The following is a 19,968-nucleotide window of genomic DNA, read 5'->3' as shown; positions in this document are numbered from 1 at the left end:
GTCGGTTAGAAGTGACGTAACAGCGTTTGCATATGACCGCCTCCAGCACAACATAACTACGCTATAAGCGCAAGACAACTACGCTCATTTCAGTATCGCCGTGCGCCTCACAAGTGTTCAGTCGATGGACAGCGAGCTCTGACAGAGACTACTTGTGCACAGGAAAATTACGATGCCACACAGATGTGCTGTTCCTGGCTGTGGTCAAACAAAACCTCTGAATAAGCTGCCGAAAGATCCAGGCGTCAGGGAAAAATGGATGCAGTTTATTTTTTGCGGATCGACCCAGTCACGGCAGTGTTAACTTAAGCGTTTGTTCTGTACATTTTAAGGATGACTGTTTTGAGAACAAATCTCAATATGATGCTGGCTTTGCCAGAAAACTGTTGCTCAAAGATAAGTCCGTGCCGACTATTCTGGGAACAACGACGACGCAAACTGTAAGTAATCTATTTTAAACTTTAAACTACTTTTTAAAGCGCAATTTCATTCATTATGAATAATCACAGTGTTTTTACTTAGTTTACTTGCATATTGTTCTGGCTGGGGGCGTCAATAATTGATACATAGGCACTGACGTTAGCCAATCATAACAGTGGGCGTTAACACTGAAGTCTTAAATGGAAAACGCCCCCAAAACAGACTGTTTGAATCAGAGGATGAGAAACAGGGTGGGAAAAGGTCATAAATCACTAGATTTTAAAAGTTTTTCTTAAAAAAAAATATATTAACACTATAATTGCACCTAAGGGAACATAATAATACAATAAAAAAAAAAACCATGTCATGACCCCTTTAAATCTGGTACGACATGAAGTTGAGTAAATGATAAAAACATTTTTGGGTGAACTATCCCTTTAAGCATTTTCCACGACAAGCGGTTCAGAATGTCCCCTCCGAAGTGCTGTTGTGTGACGTCACGCAAACATGGCGGCGCTCTGAGAGATTTGCAGAGTTCTGATAAAGGTGAACTTTTAAACTAATTACTGCACAAATGAGTGAAATAAATGCGCCAAAGTTTCCATAACAGATTATGTTTAACACACGTTTGCAGAGACTCAAAAAACGGTAAACGATCTACTCTATTGATACTCATAACCCTGCAGAAACGTCTGGCATTGTGGTTTTGTTTGTTTATATTTTATTCGAGCATCGAATTCATGTTTATAAATGTCGCAAATATTCTCATAATCTTAAACGAAGACTTGTTTCAACACGAACAGGAATAACTCCAACTGAGATCTGTGGGATAAAACATTGTAAAATGATGTTTATTAAAGAAGAGAGTGAGGACATGAGTTATCCAGAATCATGCAGTTCAAATGTCATGAAAAATGAAGATACTGAGAAACAAAGAGGTTTGTGTCCATACTTCATTATTTATTATTGTCTGTTCATGAAGATTAAATTATAAAGTATTAAGCAGTTCAACACATTTGGTGGCTGAATTTATTTATTGGTTCGTAGAAGCTGTTAAATAATTGAATCTAAGTAAATGATCAAAGAAAACGACTTTAAAAAATAAAACAAAATGCTCATAAATTAAATTCCTTAAATCTTGCTGTTTAGATCACATTAAAATAGGTACTTGTCATCTGTAGCTTTCTTCGATTACTTTTGGGCTCAATTTTGTTGCAGTAATTTTAAGATTGAAATTAAAGACCATGTTGTGTTTTCATTTTAGATCTGATGGAGGTGAACGAGGAAAATCAAGAACTAAATGAAGTCGAAGAGAAACACCATCCGGATCAGACACTTCATGATTTCATAACAGGTGAAGAATCATTTATTGTGTCACCGCTTGCGGGTGAAGTCTCCATTCTTCATACAGTAAATCCGCTCACATGTTTATTATGTTTGGGACATGCCTCTCGAGGATTGAATAAGCGTGTGCTGCTCCATATAATCAGTTACTGTGCAAGAATGTGCAGTCGAGTCAAGTTACATTTTATATATGCCCATTTAACCACAGGAAGTGAAAATAAAAGGGATACTACATTAATTGCATACATGTTTTTGCCACGCATCTAACAGTCAACTATTAACTGCTGAAATTAACACGTACAATTTCCCAGTCCTAATAATTAATCACAGTATATAATTGTTTTTAATTAACAGTCCTGATATTTATAAGTGTGGGTAAAATGTGGTTGAAGATGGGATGTCCAGTTCTTATGCAGTTTGAGAAATGTAGATATGCTCATAATTTACTTTGATTGGCTGTTGCTGTGTAAATATAGTGGGAAGACTCAATTCAAAAGAAGCTACAATAGCTGTTTCCATTCAAGATGCAAATTTAATTTATGCCAAAAAACGTAATATTGCAAAAACTGTGTGTGATTAAATCAGCGTTTCCATCTCATGTGTTCAAAGTCACTCTTATTTATTAAAAACTCGTAGTGTAAAACACACAAACACTGTAAAGAACCGTGTCTCATGTCAGAGCGACAGAATGTCACACAGTTCTTTGGGCACTATGTGTGTGTGTTCCTCCATCTTTAAGTTTCAGTAAACCCGCTCTTCGATGAACATCAAGTTTGTATATAAAGCCAGCTAAGCAACATTCTTAGCCACTTTTTCATTGGCCTTGTTTTTACATTCTTGCTCAATTTTAGACTAATTTGAAACACAAAAACAGATGGAGTCATTGGGTCACATGGCACTTCAGTATTTCTACATCATGAGTGGCAGAGCAACTGGCTTTGTAATGATTGTAGTCTCAACAACAAAGGCTATTTTAACAACTCTCCTTTTTTCTGTTCATGGCTTTGTGGAGAGCCAATTTCTCAGAAAAAGACAAGCCTTGTTATTAGGATTCATCACCACAGTCCTCTATTATAAAACTGAGAGTACCATGGGGTCACACTCATCAACTACAGAGGTCACCTACTGACCTGACCCTTAATAAAAACACAATAACGTTTGTGAAATATCACAGAGAACCCGTTCTCTCTCATTCTCAGAGTCCTCTCTCTAAACATTGAAATAAAAATGCCCATATTAACAGAGCATCAGGGTCAAATGTCTAAGCTGACTTTGTAACGCTTTCCTTTATCATATTTATTAGTAGGGATGTCCCGATACCACTTTTTCCACTTCCGATTCCGATAACGGAAATCTCAGTATTGGCCGATACCGATCCGATACCAGTGTTGTTTTTTTGCATAATCAGTTTATAATATCTTTACATTATTGTGTGGAAATAATTGGGTGTAATCTTTAATATGTAAAGAAACACAAACCTTTAACTTCACATTATTTCAATATAAATGTATAGCTTATTAAGAAACACTTTATTATTAACTAGCATAGCCTACTGGATACTGGCACTCCCCGAGTTCTGATTACACGCACCTGCATATCATTAGTGGCTAATCAATGACTGCATAAATACCCCGCTTTCTCACGCGTGCACGCACGCACACACTCTCACACTCTCTCTCTCTCTCTCTCTCTCTCTCTCTCTCTCTCTCTCTCTCTCTCTCTCTCTCTCTCTCTCTCTCTCTCTCTCTCTCTCTCTCTCTCTCTCTCTCTCTCTCACTTTCACACTCTGTGCCTGTTCTCATCGATAGTAGAAAGTTCTGGAGTCTCAGAAATACTATGTCAAACATGTGTCTTCATTATTGCCTGCAAGTATCATAAAATTGTTGTAAGTTATCTCTTTCATCATATCTATACACTGTCTGGATATTACTTACCTGCTGTTTGCCACTCTGCTTAACTGGATTTACTCACAATGTTTACATCACTGTTTCAATCCTCTGCTCAATAAACCCTGCAGAGTTCATATCTCTGCTGTGAGTCTCTCCATGACAGCTTTAACTTTTAAACCCTCACACTTTTTATTCACAGTTTAATTCGCTTCTTATTTATATTCTGGTTAAATGCACCTCTAGTGCCGTTCTAAGTCCATATTATAAGTGAACCGAACTGCTGAGCATCTACATCTGAGATGTTCGTTTGTAGCGCTCAAATATTGTGCACGTGTGAAGGCTATAAATAGCCGCACGTGTGTGTGTAAACCGAAGCACCATTCACTAACGGGCTGAAGCTGCACGTGCATTTATATGTTTACTTATTAAACACAGCCTATTGCAATTCACAGAGCTATCGCGTGTCTTCAAGTGGCTTTGAATAAAATGCACAAGTCATATGAACTGCTTTAATGGTGTTTTAACAGTTCTTTTATGTCATTTTTTAAGCTTGACAGTAACGAACATGACTAACACAGAGTTAGACCGATACCCGATCCGTCTAAAAACGTCAGTATCGAAGCCGATACAGATCTAGGTATCGGATCGGGACATCCCTATTTATTAGGTTAAAAAATGGTTCATTGTTTAAATGTTTTTGTGTTGTGTGACGATAGCAAGGTTTACTGATCTCAATATTGAGTTTAACAAATGAGATATGAGGCGCAATTTAATATCATAGTCAGACTATTTAAGATGAGACGGCAAAATAATTATTAGTATTACATTTAGTTTGTATTTGAATTATTTGCAGGTTTTGGATTTTTTTAGAAACCGTTATTTCAGGATGTTCAGGGCAACATTTAAGATGCGCTGATTGGTCCGCTGGTTAATCCAGTTATGAACAAATTATTCAGTCACATTACTCTTTTTTTGTTTTTTATGCAAATCTTGTGTTTCTAATAAATTTAATTGGAGTTTATATGCAATATCCAAAAATGCGTATAAAAATATGTGGATAGAAACCCAGCTTGTGTTAAATGTGTGATGGCAGGAGACAGATAGAGAGTGAGATGAGTAAAGAGCACTTCTGCACCGGATCTGACTGGTGTCTTTATATTAAAGAGAATCTGAATGCATTACGTTTAAAAAATCATGTGATAAATCAGGATTAACTGTTTTAATCTAGTTTTATTTTAAGTTTAAATTCTGTTTTACAGGTTTAACAAAGCAAAACCAACACCAAGGACCCTCTGGAACCTGCTTAAGTGCTCCAGAGAAGATGGAGTTTATTAAAGAGGAGTTGAAAGTGGAGAGTGAAGACATCAGTATTTCAGAGCCATTCAGACTGAAGAATGAAGATACTGAGGAACAAAGAGGTTGGTGTTCATTCTTGACTATTTTTTAATGACTCCTGAGGAACATGAAGTTAACAAACTTTCAGGCAGTTCACCAGATTTGGTGGTTGTTGTTATAAAATCGTAGGAGCTTTTAAACAGTTAAACTGTACAAATATAGAAAAAAATCACTAGTGACCTTTGCAGTGACCGATGAGCTTTTCCTCCTTGGATCTGATCCAAACTTTTTCCTTTGCAAATACAATACATCGCAAACACTGAATGTTATCCATGGTGGCTGTGTAACCAAACATTTTAATGGGGTTCTCCTACATTTAAAGAGTCCCTATTATGCCTATTAAGGTTTTTTACCTTTCCTTAAATGTGTAATATAGCTGTTTGTGCATGTAAAAGGTCTGCAAAGTTACTAAGCTTATTATTCTCCCCCACAGACAACACTGCTAAAGAACTACAAGAAACGGCTGGATTGTAGTCCAGCCATTTCTTCCATAAATTATCTACGTCACCATGTAATACATTTAAATTATGCACGCCTCAAGGCTACTTTGGCCTGCCCTATATCAAACGTACTTATAGCAGAGGCCAGGATGATTTTGGTTAGTGTTGTCGCCATGTCGAGAAGATGCTGTTTTCTTCATTGCGAAAGCAAAACCCCTTTGTTTGGACTTCCAAAGGCAAACAAATTGAAGATTCAGTGGTAAAAATGTATTTGAATTATTTAGCAGTAACAAGATGGTTACTCCTGAAAGATGGGGCAGTTCCCACTTTGTTGGGACAATCTGTCACTTCAGGATTACAACCTGTATGTAGGCTTGATTGTTTGTGGATTTATCTACTAGCAAGAGTTCAAATGCTGAGTTTTGTGTTGTAGCTACGGTGTACACCCAGTGCACAGCTGTAGACCTCTACTAACCTGCTAGCTAATGTTATTTTGTTGAAATAGTTTTGCTAATCAGCTGCGGGCCCACTTTTACCTGCAATTGTGTAGAATTCTGTAGAAGTTTGTCATCTTACTATCTTGAATAGTCAAGTGTGGAGATGAATTTATTTTTACAAATGGTAATTTTACATCTGCAATCCACAATAGTGCTCGGCTAACTTGTTATGTAATGTTATTGTTTTGGTAAGGGTTTACTATTCAGCTGTGGGCCAGATTTTACCTAAAACTGTGTAACAAAATGGTTGATCTCAAGAGTCTTATGTAATTATATGCTGTAATGTTACGGCCACTATCCACGGATATCCAGTGTATAACCGAAATACTCTGATCAAACACAACATTAAAACCACCTGCCTAATATTGTGTAGGTCCCTCTCATGCTGCCAAAACAGCACCAACCCACATCTCAGAACAGCATTGAGATGATATTCTTCTCACCACAATTGTACAGAGCGGTTATCTGAGTTACCATAGACTTTATCAGTTTGAACCAGTCTGGCCATTCTCTGTTGACGTCTCTGATCAACAAAGTGTTTCCATCCACAGAACTGCCGCTCACTGGATGTTTTTGATATTTGACCGTAAACTCTAGAGACTGTTGTGTGTGAAAATCCCAGAAATACTCAAACCAGCCCATCTGGCACCATTTAAAGGTCTGTGACTGGCACAGATGGATTTTTGTTTGTTTGTTTGTTTGTTTGTCTGTTTGTTTGTTTGTTTGTATCAGAGCACTTGATTTCTTGAATGCTGTCAGGATGCCAAGATACTTTCAACCATTATAAAAAAAATGCTTCTGGTATAAATTGCATACTCCAGCTTTAAAGATGTTTTAAGTTACATTTCTTGTTAAAAAACACTGCCAGCTAAGGACACAAGGTAATCTTTCATACAGTCACATTGCTGTTTCGCAGCTATTGTTGGGTTTCTTGCTCCTTCCATGTGCACAGACGGCAAGATTCTCTCTCCTCTCCATGCCCCATAGTGGAGCTTATGTGTCCCAGTCAGTGAAGCCTGGTGGAAGGTAGGCATTTGATTTAGAGATGCACCGATTGCAATTTTCTTGGCCGATTCCGATTTCCGGTTTTTTGCAAGTGTGACCTGCCGATACCGATATTTTCCAATTTTCTTTCTAAGAACTATTATTGACCACATATACAAACAAAATCGACCTTTCTTCAATGCAAAATTTTATTTTCATAATAAAATAAATTATTAAACATTACAATTTCCCCCAAACTGCACTAAGTTACAGGATCGTCTCTCACTTAAACAACTCTCAAAATAAAGTGCTCTGTGACGGGAAAGAGGTAGAAATAACAATTAACTGCAAATGAGTTGCTTTATATAACAGATGTCCTTTTCCACTATTTTTATAAATGGACCTTTTTCTCGTTATTACACGTCTAACAAAACAATTCCAAAGATCTGAAAAACTGAAGTGTCCAATATGCTCAACTTACGTTAGATGTACAAATATCAGTTGTAAAACTGAGCACTGCTTCGGGAACGGCTTGTAACCATACCTGTCAACACTCCCGTTTTTCCCGGGAGTCTCCCGTTTTGTTATTTCTCCCAAAAAGACTCCCGTAATTTGTATGGCCCAAACCACGTTATATGAATAATCACATCAATATATTATTCCAAGCTGGTCCAGTTGCCAGATCTTGAATGAAACGCATCCTACTCACACAATCGACACATCATACAAATTACAAATCATTTGTGACCTCAATCTGGCAACCAAAACCCATTTGCGCTGTTGATATCTGCGCAGGCAGTAGACGAGAGATGTTAAATCAAGCATCACTGGTAGAGGGGAGAGGAAGACTCAGCTTGTGCTCCGGTGAAAAAAACAAAATATACATGTACATTTTACAACAGCTGGATGGAAGAATTGAATTTCATATCCCGAAGCCATAACGACAATGCCCACGCCTTTTGCAATGTGTGTCGCACTGATTTTAATATCGGACAAAAATTACGTTACTCAGGACTTTAAATCAAAACGGCATAATTTGTATGTATTTAGCCTGCCTCTGCCATCCAGCACCCCACTTCCCCTCTCCCGGATTTGTGTACCCAAATGTTGACAGATAACAGGCTGCGTGTGTGACATGACACGAGATTAAACAACTCGGGCAACGTGACGTCGGAAAATAACCACCTACTCTGTATCGAGGAAATGTATCAGATTTCTGATCCCTCTGTCCTCAACTATGGAGAACGGCTGGTCATCCAGGGCCATGAATTCCATAATTTTCCTCATAATTGCTTTGGTCTTTTCGCTGCTCATTCCAAGGAATGATAGGATAGGCTGCTGACTTGTGACTGGCTCTGAGCTCTGGCTAGCTTTAGCCGCTTTCACTTTTTAGCTTCTTTTTTAAAATGGGGATTTTCAGCTGGGTGATGGTGTTATAAATGTCTAATTAGGTTTGTTGATCCGAAAGTTATTGTGGTGGTTTCCCCACGGTTTACTTTGGCCTTTTGAACTTTATGTATTCTTCACTCACAGTGAAGATCTTCCACGCCAATGACATGTTTACGTGTGGCTGTGACATTATTGCCTGCGCCGCTGGCAACAAAACGGACCGGCTTGGAATCGGAAAAAGACGTGAGGCTGACCGGCCGGTTACTGATCCGGGCCGAGCATGCGGAAAATCGGTTAAGTCCGGTCCCTGGCCGGTCAATCGGTGCATCTCTAATTTGATTGCTTGTGATGTAAGAAATTGTGAAGGCACAGTGCAGCCTGTGTGATTGTCACTGCTTTGTCAGGCTCAAGGCAGATGGTTGTGCGGAACACCCTGGTTCGGTCTGCTGGAATCCCAAATGCATTTTTCAGGCTGTAGTTGCCTATGTGGGCAAGGTTTCAGCATGTCATTTCTCATAGGGTAAGCTTCTTTTCCCCTAAAAGCAAATGGCAAGATGATTCTGCTGTCTGGTATCTCAGCAGGTGGAAGGTGAAATTTCCTTTCATCTAGGGCAGCTTGGAAATCAGACTGTGCAAAAAAACCTGCATCTGAAACTATTCCTTAAACACCAACATTTGTGTAGATGAATCTATAGTTGGCATCAACTACAGCCATCAACAGGATGCAAAATCTTGACTTTGTAGTTGTAGAACATGCTGCCACTGTTGGCTGAAAAACATACAGTATGCTTTCCATCAGTTGCTCCGAGGCAATGAGGAAACTGCCACTTGACTTTAAATTCCTGTGCAATTTCCTCCACTCTTCTTCAGAAGTGTGTGTCTGTAAACATGACATTATGTCACATATTTATCAGATTAACTAAGACACGTGCAGTAGAAAATAGTGCTATCAATTTCAAGTTATGGTATAATGCTAAATATATGCTGTCAATGTTAACAACAATGATTGATGAAAACGTAATAGTGTTATTTCACTATATTTCAGATATTAAAATAAAATAGTTTTTATTGTGCACATTTCTACTTTGAAACACAAACACAGACTTTAAAACGAATCTCTTCTTTTGCCTGTGATTGCAAACCTTCAAATAATCCTTCATAGTTTGGTGGAGAGCTTCAAATGTTTCTCCTACAATCCTACAAATTGTTGTGCTTTTACTCATATAGAGGAAATACAATTGTGCTATTTGCTTTTCCCATATAATTCAAGACATTCCCCTCTTCATCGTGCCTCCACAGACCTCCTCCTCCACTGCAACTGCTGGGGCCGGCTGTACTCTGTACACCTCACTTTTTAATGCTCCTCAAGTTAGATAGCTTACATTCACAATCATACTTAAGAATTAGGGTGTGCTGAGTGGAGGGCCTGAAGAGGTCCTGCACTGTTGCCCCCCACTTCTTTTTAATGCATCTCATATCATTCACTTAATCACACAATCAGTCAATAGGTAGGGAAATGGGTGGTGCTTGAGGTGGTTCTGAATAAGTTCTACCCCTTGCGCCGCACCTCTTTTAATGCATTTAGACTTAATTTAGACCCTAGAAGACATAACACAGGGATAGTGAGGTGGGTAGATGAGCTGGCCCATCAATAGAACAGCAATTGACGGCGGGGGCAGAGGAGTGCTGAAGTAGAGAGGGGTTCTGCCCTTGTGTGCCTCTGGATCAGGTCCCCAGCCCCCCCAACCCCTGCGCGTTCGAAGCCTCACTCCCCCTATCTCTTAGGATTAATATGCTCCTTGGCCCCGGTGAGGGCTGGAACAGTCAGAGGAAAGATCCGTTGAGCCTGACCCAACCCAACCCATTCCCTCTTATAACTAGGACACAGTAATTTAATTATAACAATTCATACTATACCAATCCTGCTGATTTCAACATTTCAACACAAAACACTCAATCATACACAAACTTACACGCATGGTAATGTCCATTCTAGCACACACACACACACACACACACACACACACACACACACACACACACACACACACAGCCTTCCTTCTCTACCCTCTTGGTAATCTATCCAAAAAAATTAAAAAAATATTTTTCTCTCTTTTTTTTTTTTTGTTTTTTATTTTTTTTTTTTTTGTCCTGTCAATTACTGTTCTTATTTGTTTCATGTTGAATGTATGAAAGAAACAATAAAAATTATAAAAATAAATAAATAAATAAATAAAAAAATAATAATAATTCAAGACATCATCACAATACTAGGCAGTCCTATAGCATGCACACAAAGAAATACGCGCCTTAAGGATGGACACCTGGCTCTGAATTACCCCAATCAACTGGAAGAGGGATAAAGAGGAGCCAGAGATGCCAGTTCGGGAGAGACAGAGATGCATGCAGCCGTTGAACGTGTGCATTATGCGTTGGGCCAGGAAGTCCAAAAGTCTGAGCGACACATGGAGCTGTGTTTGCCTGCAAGCATGTGCTAAAAAGCTGTTTTATGTGGTGTCCAAGTGAAACTTTGTCTAATTAAAGTTAACCCAGCTCACGCTTCCTCCTCCGTAGGGAAGGCAGAGATCTGCCACATTCACTTTACTCATGTGCTGCTATTTCAGGAATTCATCTTAGTTTTTCGCAAGGTTTTAATATGTTGATAAATTTACGTGCACATCTCCACCGGTGGCAATCATCCACTGAGGTTGTCATGGTGACCCGTGCAATCTTAACACTAGGGTACAGTTCATTTTCAATCAGAGTGGCAGCACAGTGAAAACTCACAAATCATAATTGTATACCTCTCTAATTGTGCTAATTACATTGTATAAATATTTTAGTGCACAATAACCTTCTATGCTGTTGGCAAGCAAAAAATAAATAAAAAACACAAAAATTACACACAAAAATACCATACATTTAGTTGTAACCTGTGGGTGTTGGAAGACCCTTAATTAATTTTGTGTTAACATTTTCTGCCTCAGACAATGTAAGAAAATGTCTTAAGTATAAAATAGATGTACAATAAATCTGTAAACTAAAAACACATATGAGGATTCAATAATTGGGCCTGTTGCAATTATTACATTGTCTAATATAGAAATCTGATATACATACAGTACTGTGCAAAAGTCTTCGGCTCATAAAATGTTTCATAAAAGCATTTGTCTTGAGATGGTTTTTTATATCTTCAGCTTTAGTGTGTCAATAGGAAATATAAATGTTAGACTCCCAAACATTACTTTTGCAAAATAAATGATTAAAATAGAAGAACAGGGAGCCCTGCAACAGATTTCATGGCCCCCACAAAGCCCCCCACTGAACATCGAGTCAGTTTGAGACCACATAAAGAGACAAAAGCAATTGAGACAGCCTAAACAGATAGAAGAACTCTTGTGAATTCTCCAAGAAGCTTGGAACATCCTAACTGCCAACAACCAAGATAAACCAGGTGTATCTAGGAGAATCGGTGCTGTTTTAAAGTCAAATGTGTATTTTCATCGAATATTGATTTAGCTTTTTTTATGTTTACTGGACTTTGTATGACTATTTTTGAAGACATCCTCTCTATGCAACATTTTTCACAAGTGCCTAAAACTTTTCCACAGTACTATATGCAGATAAATACAACTAGAGTTCATATATTTGAGCATATATGTACAAATGTAAATTCCACAAATGTTTTAAATTTTTTGTTATGAAAATTTCAATTTTTGTCATATTTAGAAATAATTGTTGCATATATGTATATATGTGACCTTTTTATTTTAGTAAAAACATTTATGAACATTTATTATCAGCAAGCATATTGCTGTTTTCAGATTCGTAGCCTACTGTATTAAGCACTTCAAATTCAAATCACATTTTATTACACAACTAATGGAGATTTTAAGTGAATGTTAGGGATTCTTTGTATTAATGCGGGTTTTTGTATCTTAATCGCAGCACTCGGGGCAAAGATTAAATGCTAGCAGTGATATATGTAGCATGTGCGCTGTCTGAGGTCTCGCAAAAGTTTAGACAAGGATTTTGATATTGAATGCACAACGTGAAGGAGACAAGACGGAGACGCTTACACTGTTACTATGGAGATGATACAATACAACTGTGCATTTGAATATGTTGCGACTGCATCAAGCTTTTCAAACCTGTATTTTGCCTCTGTCAAACATGAAGGAAATGTGATTCCCTAAGATTTACGTTTTTTGCTGAAACATTTAGGAAATTCAAAAAAAATTGCAAGATGCCACATAACGCAGAGATTGGTTGAATTTGCAAGAATTCTTGTGATCTCAAGATCGCAAAATCCTTAAGGGACTGACTAACCTTTTAGTATGACAAAGATCACATATAAATTAATACTTAATTCCTGTTTGTGATATTTGTTTGCTGAGAATAAATGAAATTATAAAGGGAAAAAAAATTAAGTTTGGTTCTTAAATAATAAGTAGAAATATCTTAAGGATATATCCAAGGACTAAGTCCTGGAATTAATCTAACAATACTATTTCTTGTCTTGTGAAAATGAACTAAGTAATTAAATGAAAGAAGTTAAAGTATGGATAGTAAGATGAGGCCTCAAAGTTAGAGATCAGATGCGAAGAGCAAGAGAGTTGAGTTGTTAGTCTCTCTGATGACCAAAAGTTAAGTTTAAGGTCTTTATACCCTCTTGCACAGATTAAAGTTAACTCATAGCCATCAGGACATATTGTTATGACCCACCGAAGTGCAAAGGCTGTGGTGGCCTTTTATGTTGATGCACCAGGCAGAAACACCAGCCCTAACACAAGCGTGTCTAATCCTGTATGTGCTTATGTGCAAGACTCCCGTCTGCACATTGCTTGAAACAATAACATCTATAAAGTTATCATCAAGCTCTCTGAATTCAGCTCTGAAACCACATCAGGTCAAAAGGGCAACAAGTTCATATACTTTGTCCAAAACAGCGCTCCAGTTTTTCACAGGAATGTTGGGCACAGAAAGCACAAACCATTTACAAGGATAGAGAACAAGCATGAATTAATCTTCTAACACACACACACACACACACTGAAAATATAAGGCTTGTGTCTGGTAACATGTATACAACACAGGAATACAAGGATGGACATTCAAGGAATACATGGAGTCTTAATACAATGATAATGCCATATAAGCTGGTTTCATGAATGTGAAGTATATGATTATATTCTAATTCAAAGGTTGTTGATACATGAATATGCTTGTATAATATCAAGCAAAAGTATATAGGAATGTTTCTAGCCACTTGCATCATTTGCAGTTCACTTTTATTTTCCATTTTTAACAGCTTGTATTAACTCTTGACTGTTTGTTCTTTTTAGAGCTGATGAAAGTGAAAGAGGAAAATGAGGAACTGAATGAAGAGGAGAAGCAGTGTCAGAAAGCTGTGACCAGTGACCCAAAGACTGAAAAGAAACACTCACGAAAAAGAACTAAAAAAAGAAAAGCCAAAAAATCTTACAGATGCCCTCAGTGTGAAAAGAGTTTCACACATAAAGGAAACCTTAATAGCCACATGAGAATTCACACTGGAGAAAAGCCTTTCACATGTCATCAGTGTGGAAAGAGTTTTACACAGGCACGTAGTCTCAAAAATCATCTGTCCTTGCACTCTGAAGAAAAGTCATATTGCTGTGATCAGTGCGGCAAAATATTTTCTTCAGTATCAGTTTTAAAAATACACCGGAAAATTCATCCAATTGAGAAGCTTTACTTGTGTTCATTTTGTGGAAAAAGGTTTTCACATCTGTACAATTTTAAAGAGCACCAGAGAAAACACACTGGTGTGAGAGACCGTGTGTGCTCTGAGTGTGGTAAAGCTTTTTACAGACTTTATGACTTGGAACGTCACAAAAGAATTCACACTGGAGAAAAACCTTACAAGTGTTCATATTGTGAAAAGAGTTTCACTATTTCAGGAAACCTGAAAGCACATGAGAGAACGCATACTGGAGAGAGGCCGTACCACTGCACTTCATGTGGGAAGAGTTTCGTTGCATCAGGACACCTGACAAAACATAAACGAGTGCATACTGGAGAGAAGCCGTTCCACTGCACTTTATGTGGGAAGAGTTTCACCCAGTCTAGCTCTCTACAGACTCATAGAAAAAAGCATTGTCCAGGGTTGTCACAGTGAGCAAAGTTCAACTTTCATGTAAACTTTCAATTTCCCTCAAAGGAAAAATGACTATTTAAGTTGGTGAATTGCTATTGAATTACGTTGTGTTGATTAAGCTGTCATTGTGTGTAAAGTTCAATTTATACATATGCATCGAACCTAAACTGTAGCCTGTCATGCACATCTCCTAAAATGTAATGCTTCATGTCATCACAGACCACAACAACTGTGTTTGGACCACTTTATTACTAGAGACAGTCCCCAGCATGCAAAATATATATATATATATATATATATATATATATATATATATATATATATATATATATATATATATATATATATATATATATATATATATATATATATATATATATATATATATATATCCGAGTTAGCATTGCATTTCTCAAAACATTTTTTAAAGGGGTCATGAAATGCCATTTTTTTGTGTTTTTATCTTCCCTGAGGTCCACTGATAATATTAATAAACGTTCTGTTTTGATCATGTCTGATAAGGACCTGCCTTACAACAGGCCTTGAAGCCCTCAGTCCAGCCTCTCTCAACCTATTGCGGACAGTGTGAACACTGATGGAGGGATTGTGTGTTCCTTGTGTAACTCGGGCAGATGTTGTTGCCATCCTGTACCTGTCCCGCAGGTGTGATATTCGGATGTACTGATCCTGTGCAGATGTTGTTACACGTGGTCTGCCACAAGCCTCTGCTTTATTTGGGGAAGTGTAATGATTTTCCAGCTCTTCAGCCTCTTACAGATGAAGAGCTCATGGCTTCTCTCAGGAATGTATTGCATGGAACTGCTTGTGATTTGTGGGTTGTAGCGTGCTTGGAAATAACCACCTGGGAAGAGGTTGACCTGAAGTTTCAAACTGCTTTTTTGTCTGAGGATTACGAAGATGAATTGGCAGAGCGAATAAGAACTCATGTACAAGGTGAAGGGGAGAGTATTCGTGATTTTGCTTATATTAACAGGACTCTCGATAAATGTTGGAAACCTGGTATTGAGGAATAGGAAGTCATAAAGATGATTTTGAAGAACACAATCCCTCAGCTGGCTAGTCAGTTCAGCAGCAGTGGTGTGGTTACTATGGATGTACTTGTGCATTTTGGACAACAGCTTGAGAAGGACCATGATAATCAACATTATTATGAGGATAGGAAAGAACTATCTCATAAATCTCAAACTAGGCCTCAGTATTCATCTACTATATATAGTAACACTTCACAACCACGTTCCAACAATACTCCAACAGTTCTCTGCTGGTGTTGCAAAGGTGCTCACTCTCCTACAGACCGTCCACAGTTAAAATCTTCTAACAAATATAGACCCCATAACAAAACCTCACGGATGTAATCTGGACAGAATTAATGTGGACCCTTTCTATATTAAGGGGCCTTCAGTACTATGCACTTAACAATATAATACAATGTACTTATTATGTATATACATGTTGTTGCATTGTAATTACATATAAAAGTACTTGCATTTAATTACATTCGTAGTTACACTGTTATTTTTACCCCTAACCCAACCTTTACCCCCAAAACCTAAGTCTAACCCCTAATCCTAACCCTAACCCTTCCCTTTCTACTAAAGCCACCCATACCTCAACCTCAGTAGCAGAAAATGTGGGCATTTTGGAAAACAACATGTAGTTACACAGTAAATACATAGTCTTGTATGTATTTAATGTTAGTACAATGTAGTTGGGCCACTTAATATATAGTGTGACCTTAAAGTAGAAAGCCTGATCATCCCACTCTGAATACTCTTACACATTCTCCATCTAATGGAACATTTTCTAAAAATCAGACAAACTCCTCCAATATGACCACTCCCCAACAACAGGCTTTCCCCATTGAAAGACTGTGCTTTTATTGACACTGGTTCTTCGTACACTCTGCTAAATGAAAACCTGTGGATAAAAATAAAATGACCTGATGATAAACTAAATATAATGGACTGGTGAAACTTTATATTTAGCTGGTGGAGGTGCTAGACAGCCAATAGCCAATCGATAGAGGTGGAAACTATTCTTCACAATAGTTCTTGTCTTACCTGTTGATGTTCTTTCATTACAGACCCTTGCTTTACCACTTTCTTGGGTCTTGACATCTTATTTTTCAGTGGAATGCAGCTTGCTGTTATGAATAGAATGTGTTGGTTAAAGGATTATGAGAAGTACATTTTGCACAGTGATCTTCATGTGTGGACTATGAATTCCCAAGTCGCATTATTTTCTGCTGTAGCTCCCTGACTGTTACGATCCCGTGTTGTCTGCCCCGTGTTTTCTGTTTCACTCGTCACTGATCACGCTCCATGTCACATTTTCCTTGTTGTCCGCCCCGTGTTTCACTGTCCTTGTCTAAAAACTACAATTCCCACAATTCCCGGCCTCCCTCACTGCCTGCACTCATCATTGTTCTCACCTGTGTCTCGTTCAGTCTTCATGGTGTCTGTGTATTTAAACCCTGGTTCTTTGTTTAGTGACTGTCGATCGTTGTATGTGAATGTTATGGTTGTTTCTCCTGCCCGTGGATGTTTTTCGTGAATGTTATTGTTATTTCTCCTGCCCGTGGATGTTTTTCATGTTCATGTTGTTTTCCCCTCGTGGATATTTCTTTTGTTGCTGTTTGTTTGCCCTCACTTTGATTAGTAATAAAGAACCTGCATATAGATCTCCACTCCTCATCTGCCTTCGTCTGCATGCGTAACAGAACGATCGACCCAACTATGGATCTAGCGGTTCAACAAGCCAACTACTGTCTGCTCAGTTTGAAGCAAGAGGACCAACCTGTGGAAGACCACATCCGCGACTTCCTCGAGATGGCGAATATCGCGGACTTCCCAGACTCCTCCCTTGTGGCTTTCTTCAGGGGTAATCTGAACGCTGCACTGAAGGAGTGGTTGCCGCAGGCGACGCGCGGCTGGACTCTCCGCGACTTCCTGGAGGCAACCTTACGGGTGTGCGGCTCGCCGTTCACTGTGGGCGTTGCTGAGGAGGGCCCTACCTCTCCTCCCACCATGGAGACTCTCCAGTCGTCCATTGCTCTTCCTGTCATGCCTGCCCCACCTGTCAGCGAGCAACCCCCACGCCTGTCGCCGTCAACGAGCCAGCAAGGCCAATTCGTCTGCCCGGAGGAGAAGAAGGGCTTCCGCCTCCCAGCCAACGCAACCCCTCACGCCTGTCGCCGTCTGCGAGCCAGAGCCAACGCCTGCCCCGGTCTGCGAGCCTGAGCCCACGCCAGCCACGGTCAGCGTTCCAGCGTTGTCAGCCTCATCCACCCGGAGGAAGAGGAGAAAGGGAAGGGTCTCTGCTCTCCAGCCTCCGTCTACCGCAGCTCCGTCCCCAGAACCCCCCGTGGCTCTGCCCTCAGCGTACAGCGAACCCAAGCTCGCGCTTACCACGATCAACCAGCCTATGCCTGCGGTCTCAAACGTCAGTGAGCCAGTCCCTACAGCCTCAGACGTCAGTGAGCCAGTGCCTACAGCCTCAGACATCAGTGAGCCAGCGCCAGTAGCCATGACCGTCCAAGAGCCAGCGCCTCCCGAGCCTTCCAGGGCTTCTCCTCTCGAGCCTCCCAGGGCTCCGCCTCTCAAGTCTCTCGAGCCTCCCAGGGCTCCGCCTCTCAAGCCTCCCGAGCCTCCCAGAGCTCCTCCTCTCGAGCCTCCCAGGGCTCCTCCACTCGAGCCTCCCAGGGCTCCGCCTCTCAAATCTCTCGAGCCTCCCAGGGCTCCGCCTCTCAAGTCACTCGAGCCTTCCAGGGCTCCGCCTCTGAAGCCTCTCGAGCCTTTCAGAACTCCGCCTCTCGAGCCTTCCAGGGCTCCGCCCCTCAAGTCTCTTGAGCCTTCCAGGGCTCCGCCTCCCGAGCCTTCCAGGGCTCCGCCTCCCAAGCCTCCCAGGGCTCCTCCTCTCGAGCCTTCCAGGGCTCCGCCTCTCGAGCTTCCCGAGCCTCCCAGGGCTCTGCCTCTCGAGCTTCTCGAGCCTTTCAGAACTCTGTCTCTCGAGCCTTCCAGGGCTCCACCTCTCAAGCCTCTCGAGCCTTCCAGGGCTCCGCCTCTCGGGCCTTCCAGGGCTCCGCCTCTCAAGCCTCTCGAGCCTTCCAGGGCTCCGCCTCCAGAGCCTCTCGAGCCTTCCACGGCCCTTCTCCCCGAGCCTCCTACGGCTTCGCCTCCCGAGCCTCCTACGGCTCCACCTCCAGAGCCTCCTACGGCTCCACCTCCCGAGCCTCCCACGGCTCTGCTCCCAGAGACTCTAGAGCTTTCTAGGGCTCCGCCTCCTGAGCGTCCTACGGCTCTTCTCCCCGAGCCTCCTACGGCTCCGCCTCCCGAGCCTCCTACGGCTCTTCTCCCAGAAACTCCCGAGCCTCCTACGGCTCCGCCTCCCGAGCCTTTCACGGCTCCGCCTCCCGAGCCTCCTACGGCTCTTCACCCAGAGATTCCAGAGCCTCCTACGGCTCCGCCTCCCGAGCCTCCTACGGCTCTGCTCCCAGAGACTCCAGAGCCTTCTAGGGCTCCGCCTCTGAAACCTCCTACGGCGCCACCTCCCTCGGCTCCTCCTCCAGATCCTTCCACGGCTCCGCCTCCAGAACCTCCCTCAGCTCCGCCTCCAGAACCTCCCTCTGCTCTGCCTCCTGAGCCTCCCACGGCTCTGCCCCCTGATCTCCAGAGCTTTCCATGGTTCCGCCTCCCTCGGCTCCTCCTCCTGAGTCTCCCTCGGTTCAGCCTCCTGAGCCTCCCACGGCTCCGGCAACCACGACTCCGCCTACGAAGCCTCCCTCGGCACCGCCGTCAGAGCCTTCTTCGCCCTCGCCTCCTTCGGCTCCGCCTCCCGAGCCTCCTTCGGCTCCGCCTCCCGAGCCTCCTTCGGCTCTGCCTCCCGAGCCTCCCTCGGCTCCGCCTCCAGTTGCTCCCTCGGCTCCGCCTTCTGAGCCCTCTATGCCTTGGTTCCGCCGACGCCTTCCACGACGCCGCCTACCAAGCCTTCTACGGCTCCGCCCACAGTGTACCCCAGGGCTCTGCCTGCCTCTGCTTGGCCCCCAGGGTCTCCTGCGGCCCTACCTGCGCCTACTTCGGCGCCGCTACCCAAGTCTTCGACTGCTCCGCCTCAGAAGTCTTCCTTGGCTCCGCCTCACACGGCTCCGCCAGCTCCCCCAGTGGCCACTCCTCCTCCCAGGCCCCCTGGGCCGGCCCTTGCCTTGTGGCCAGCCCCCGGGCCACCCAAACCTGTCCCCAGATTGTGGCGGCCTCCCAGACCACCGAAACCTGTCCCTGGCCCGTCCAAGAGCCAGCGCCTCCCGAGCCTTCCAGGGCTTCTCCTCTCGAGCCTCCCAGGGCTCCGCCTCTCAAGTCTCTCGAGCCTCCCAGGGCTCCGCCTCTCAAGCCTCCCGAGCCTCCCAGAGCTCCTCCTCTCGAGCCTCCCAGGGCTCCTCCACTCGAGCCTCCCAG

The 19,968-nt window shown here is 41.8% G+C and overlaps 1 protein-coding gene across 3 annotated transcripts in view; it reads left to right on the top strand.

Annotated features, from left to right (window-relative positions):
• LOC127644884 (zinc finger protein 883-like) overlaps positions 1 to 19,968 on the top strand; it is a 155,902-nt gene that overhangs the window by 102,051 nt on the left and 33,883 nt on the right. The window contains exons 4-5 of one of the 3 annotated variants that reach the window (XM_052128307.1): positions 1,685 to 1,774; positions 4,913 to 5,071. The exons of 1 other annotated variant lie outside the window; for it this stretch is intronic. In XM_052128307.1, the coding sequence (XP_051984267.1) occupies positions 1,685 to 1,774; positions 4,913 to 5,071 (249 nt within the window). Of the gene's footprint in view, positions 1 to 1,034; positions 1,359 to 1,684; positions 1,775 to 4,912; positions 5,072 to 19,968 lie in introns of those variants that run through there. One more of the 3 variants, XM_052128309.1, reaches the window with a different exon arrangement.

The sequence above is a fragment of the Xyrauchen texanus genome, chromosome 6 (assembly GCF_025860055.1).
Source record: "Xyrauchen texanus isolate HMW12.3.18 chromosome 6, RBS_HiC_50CHRs, whole genome shotgun sequence".
Classification (NCBI taxonomy): domain Eukaryota; kingdom Metazoa; phylum Chordata; class Actinopteri; order Cypriniformes; family Catostomidae; genus Xyrauchen; species Xyrauchen texanus.
This window is presented reverse-complemented; position numbering and strand designations above follow the sequence as displayed.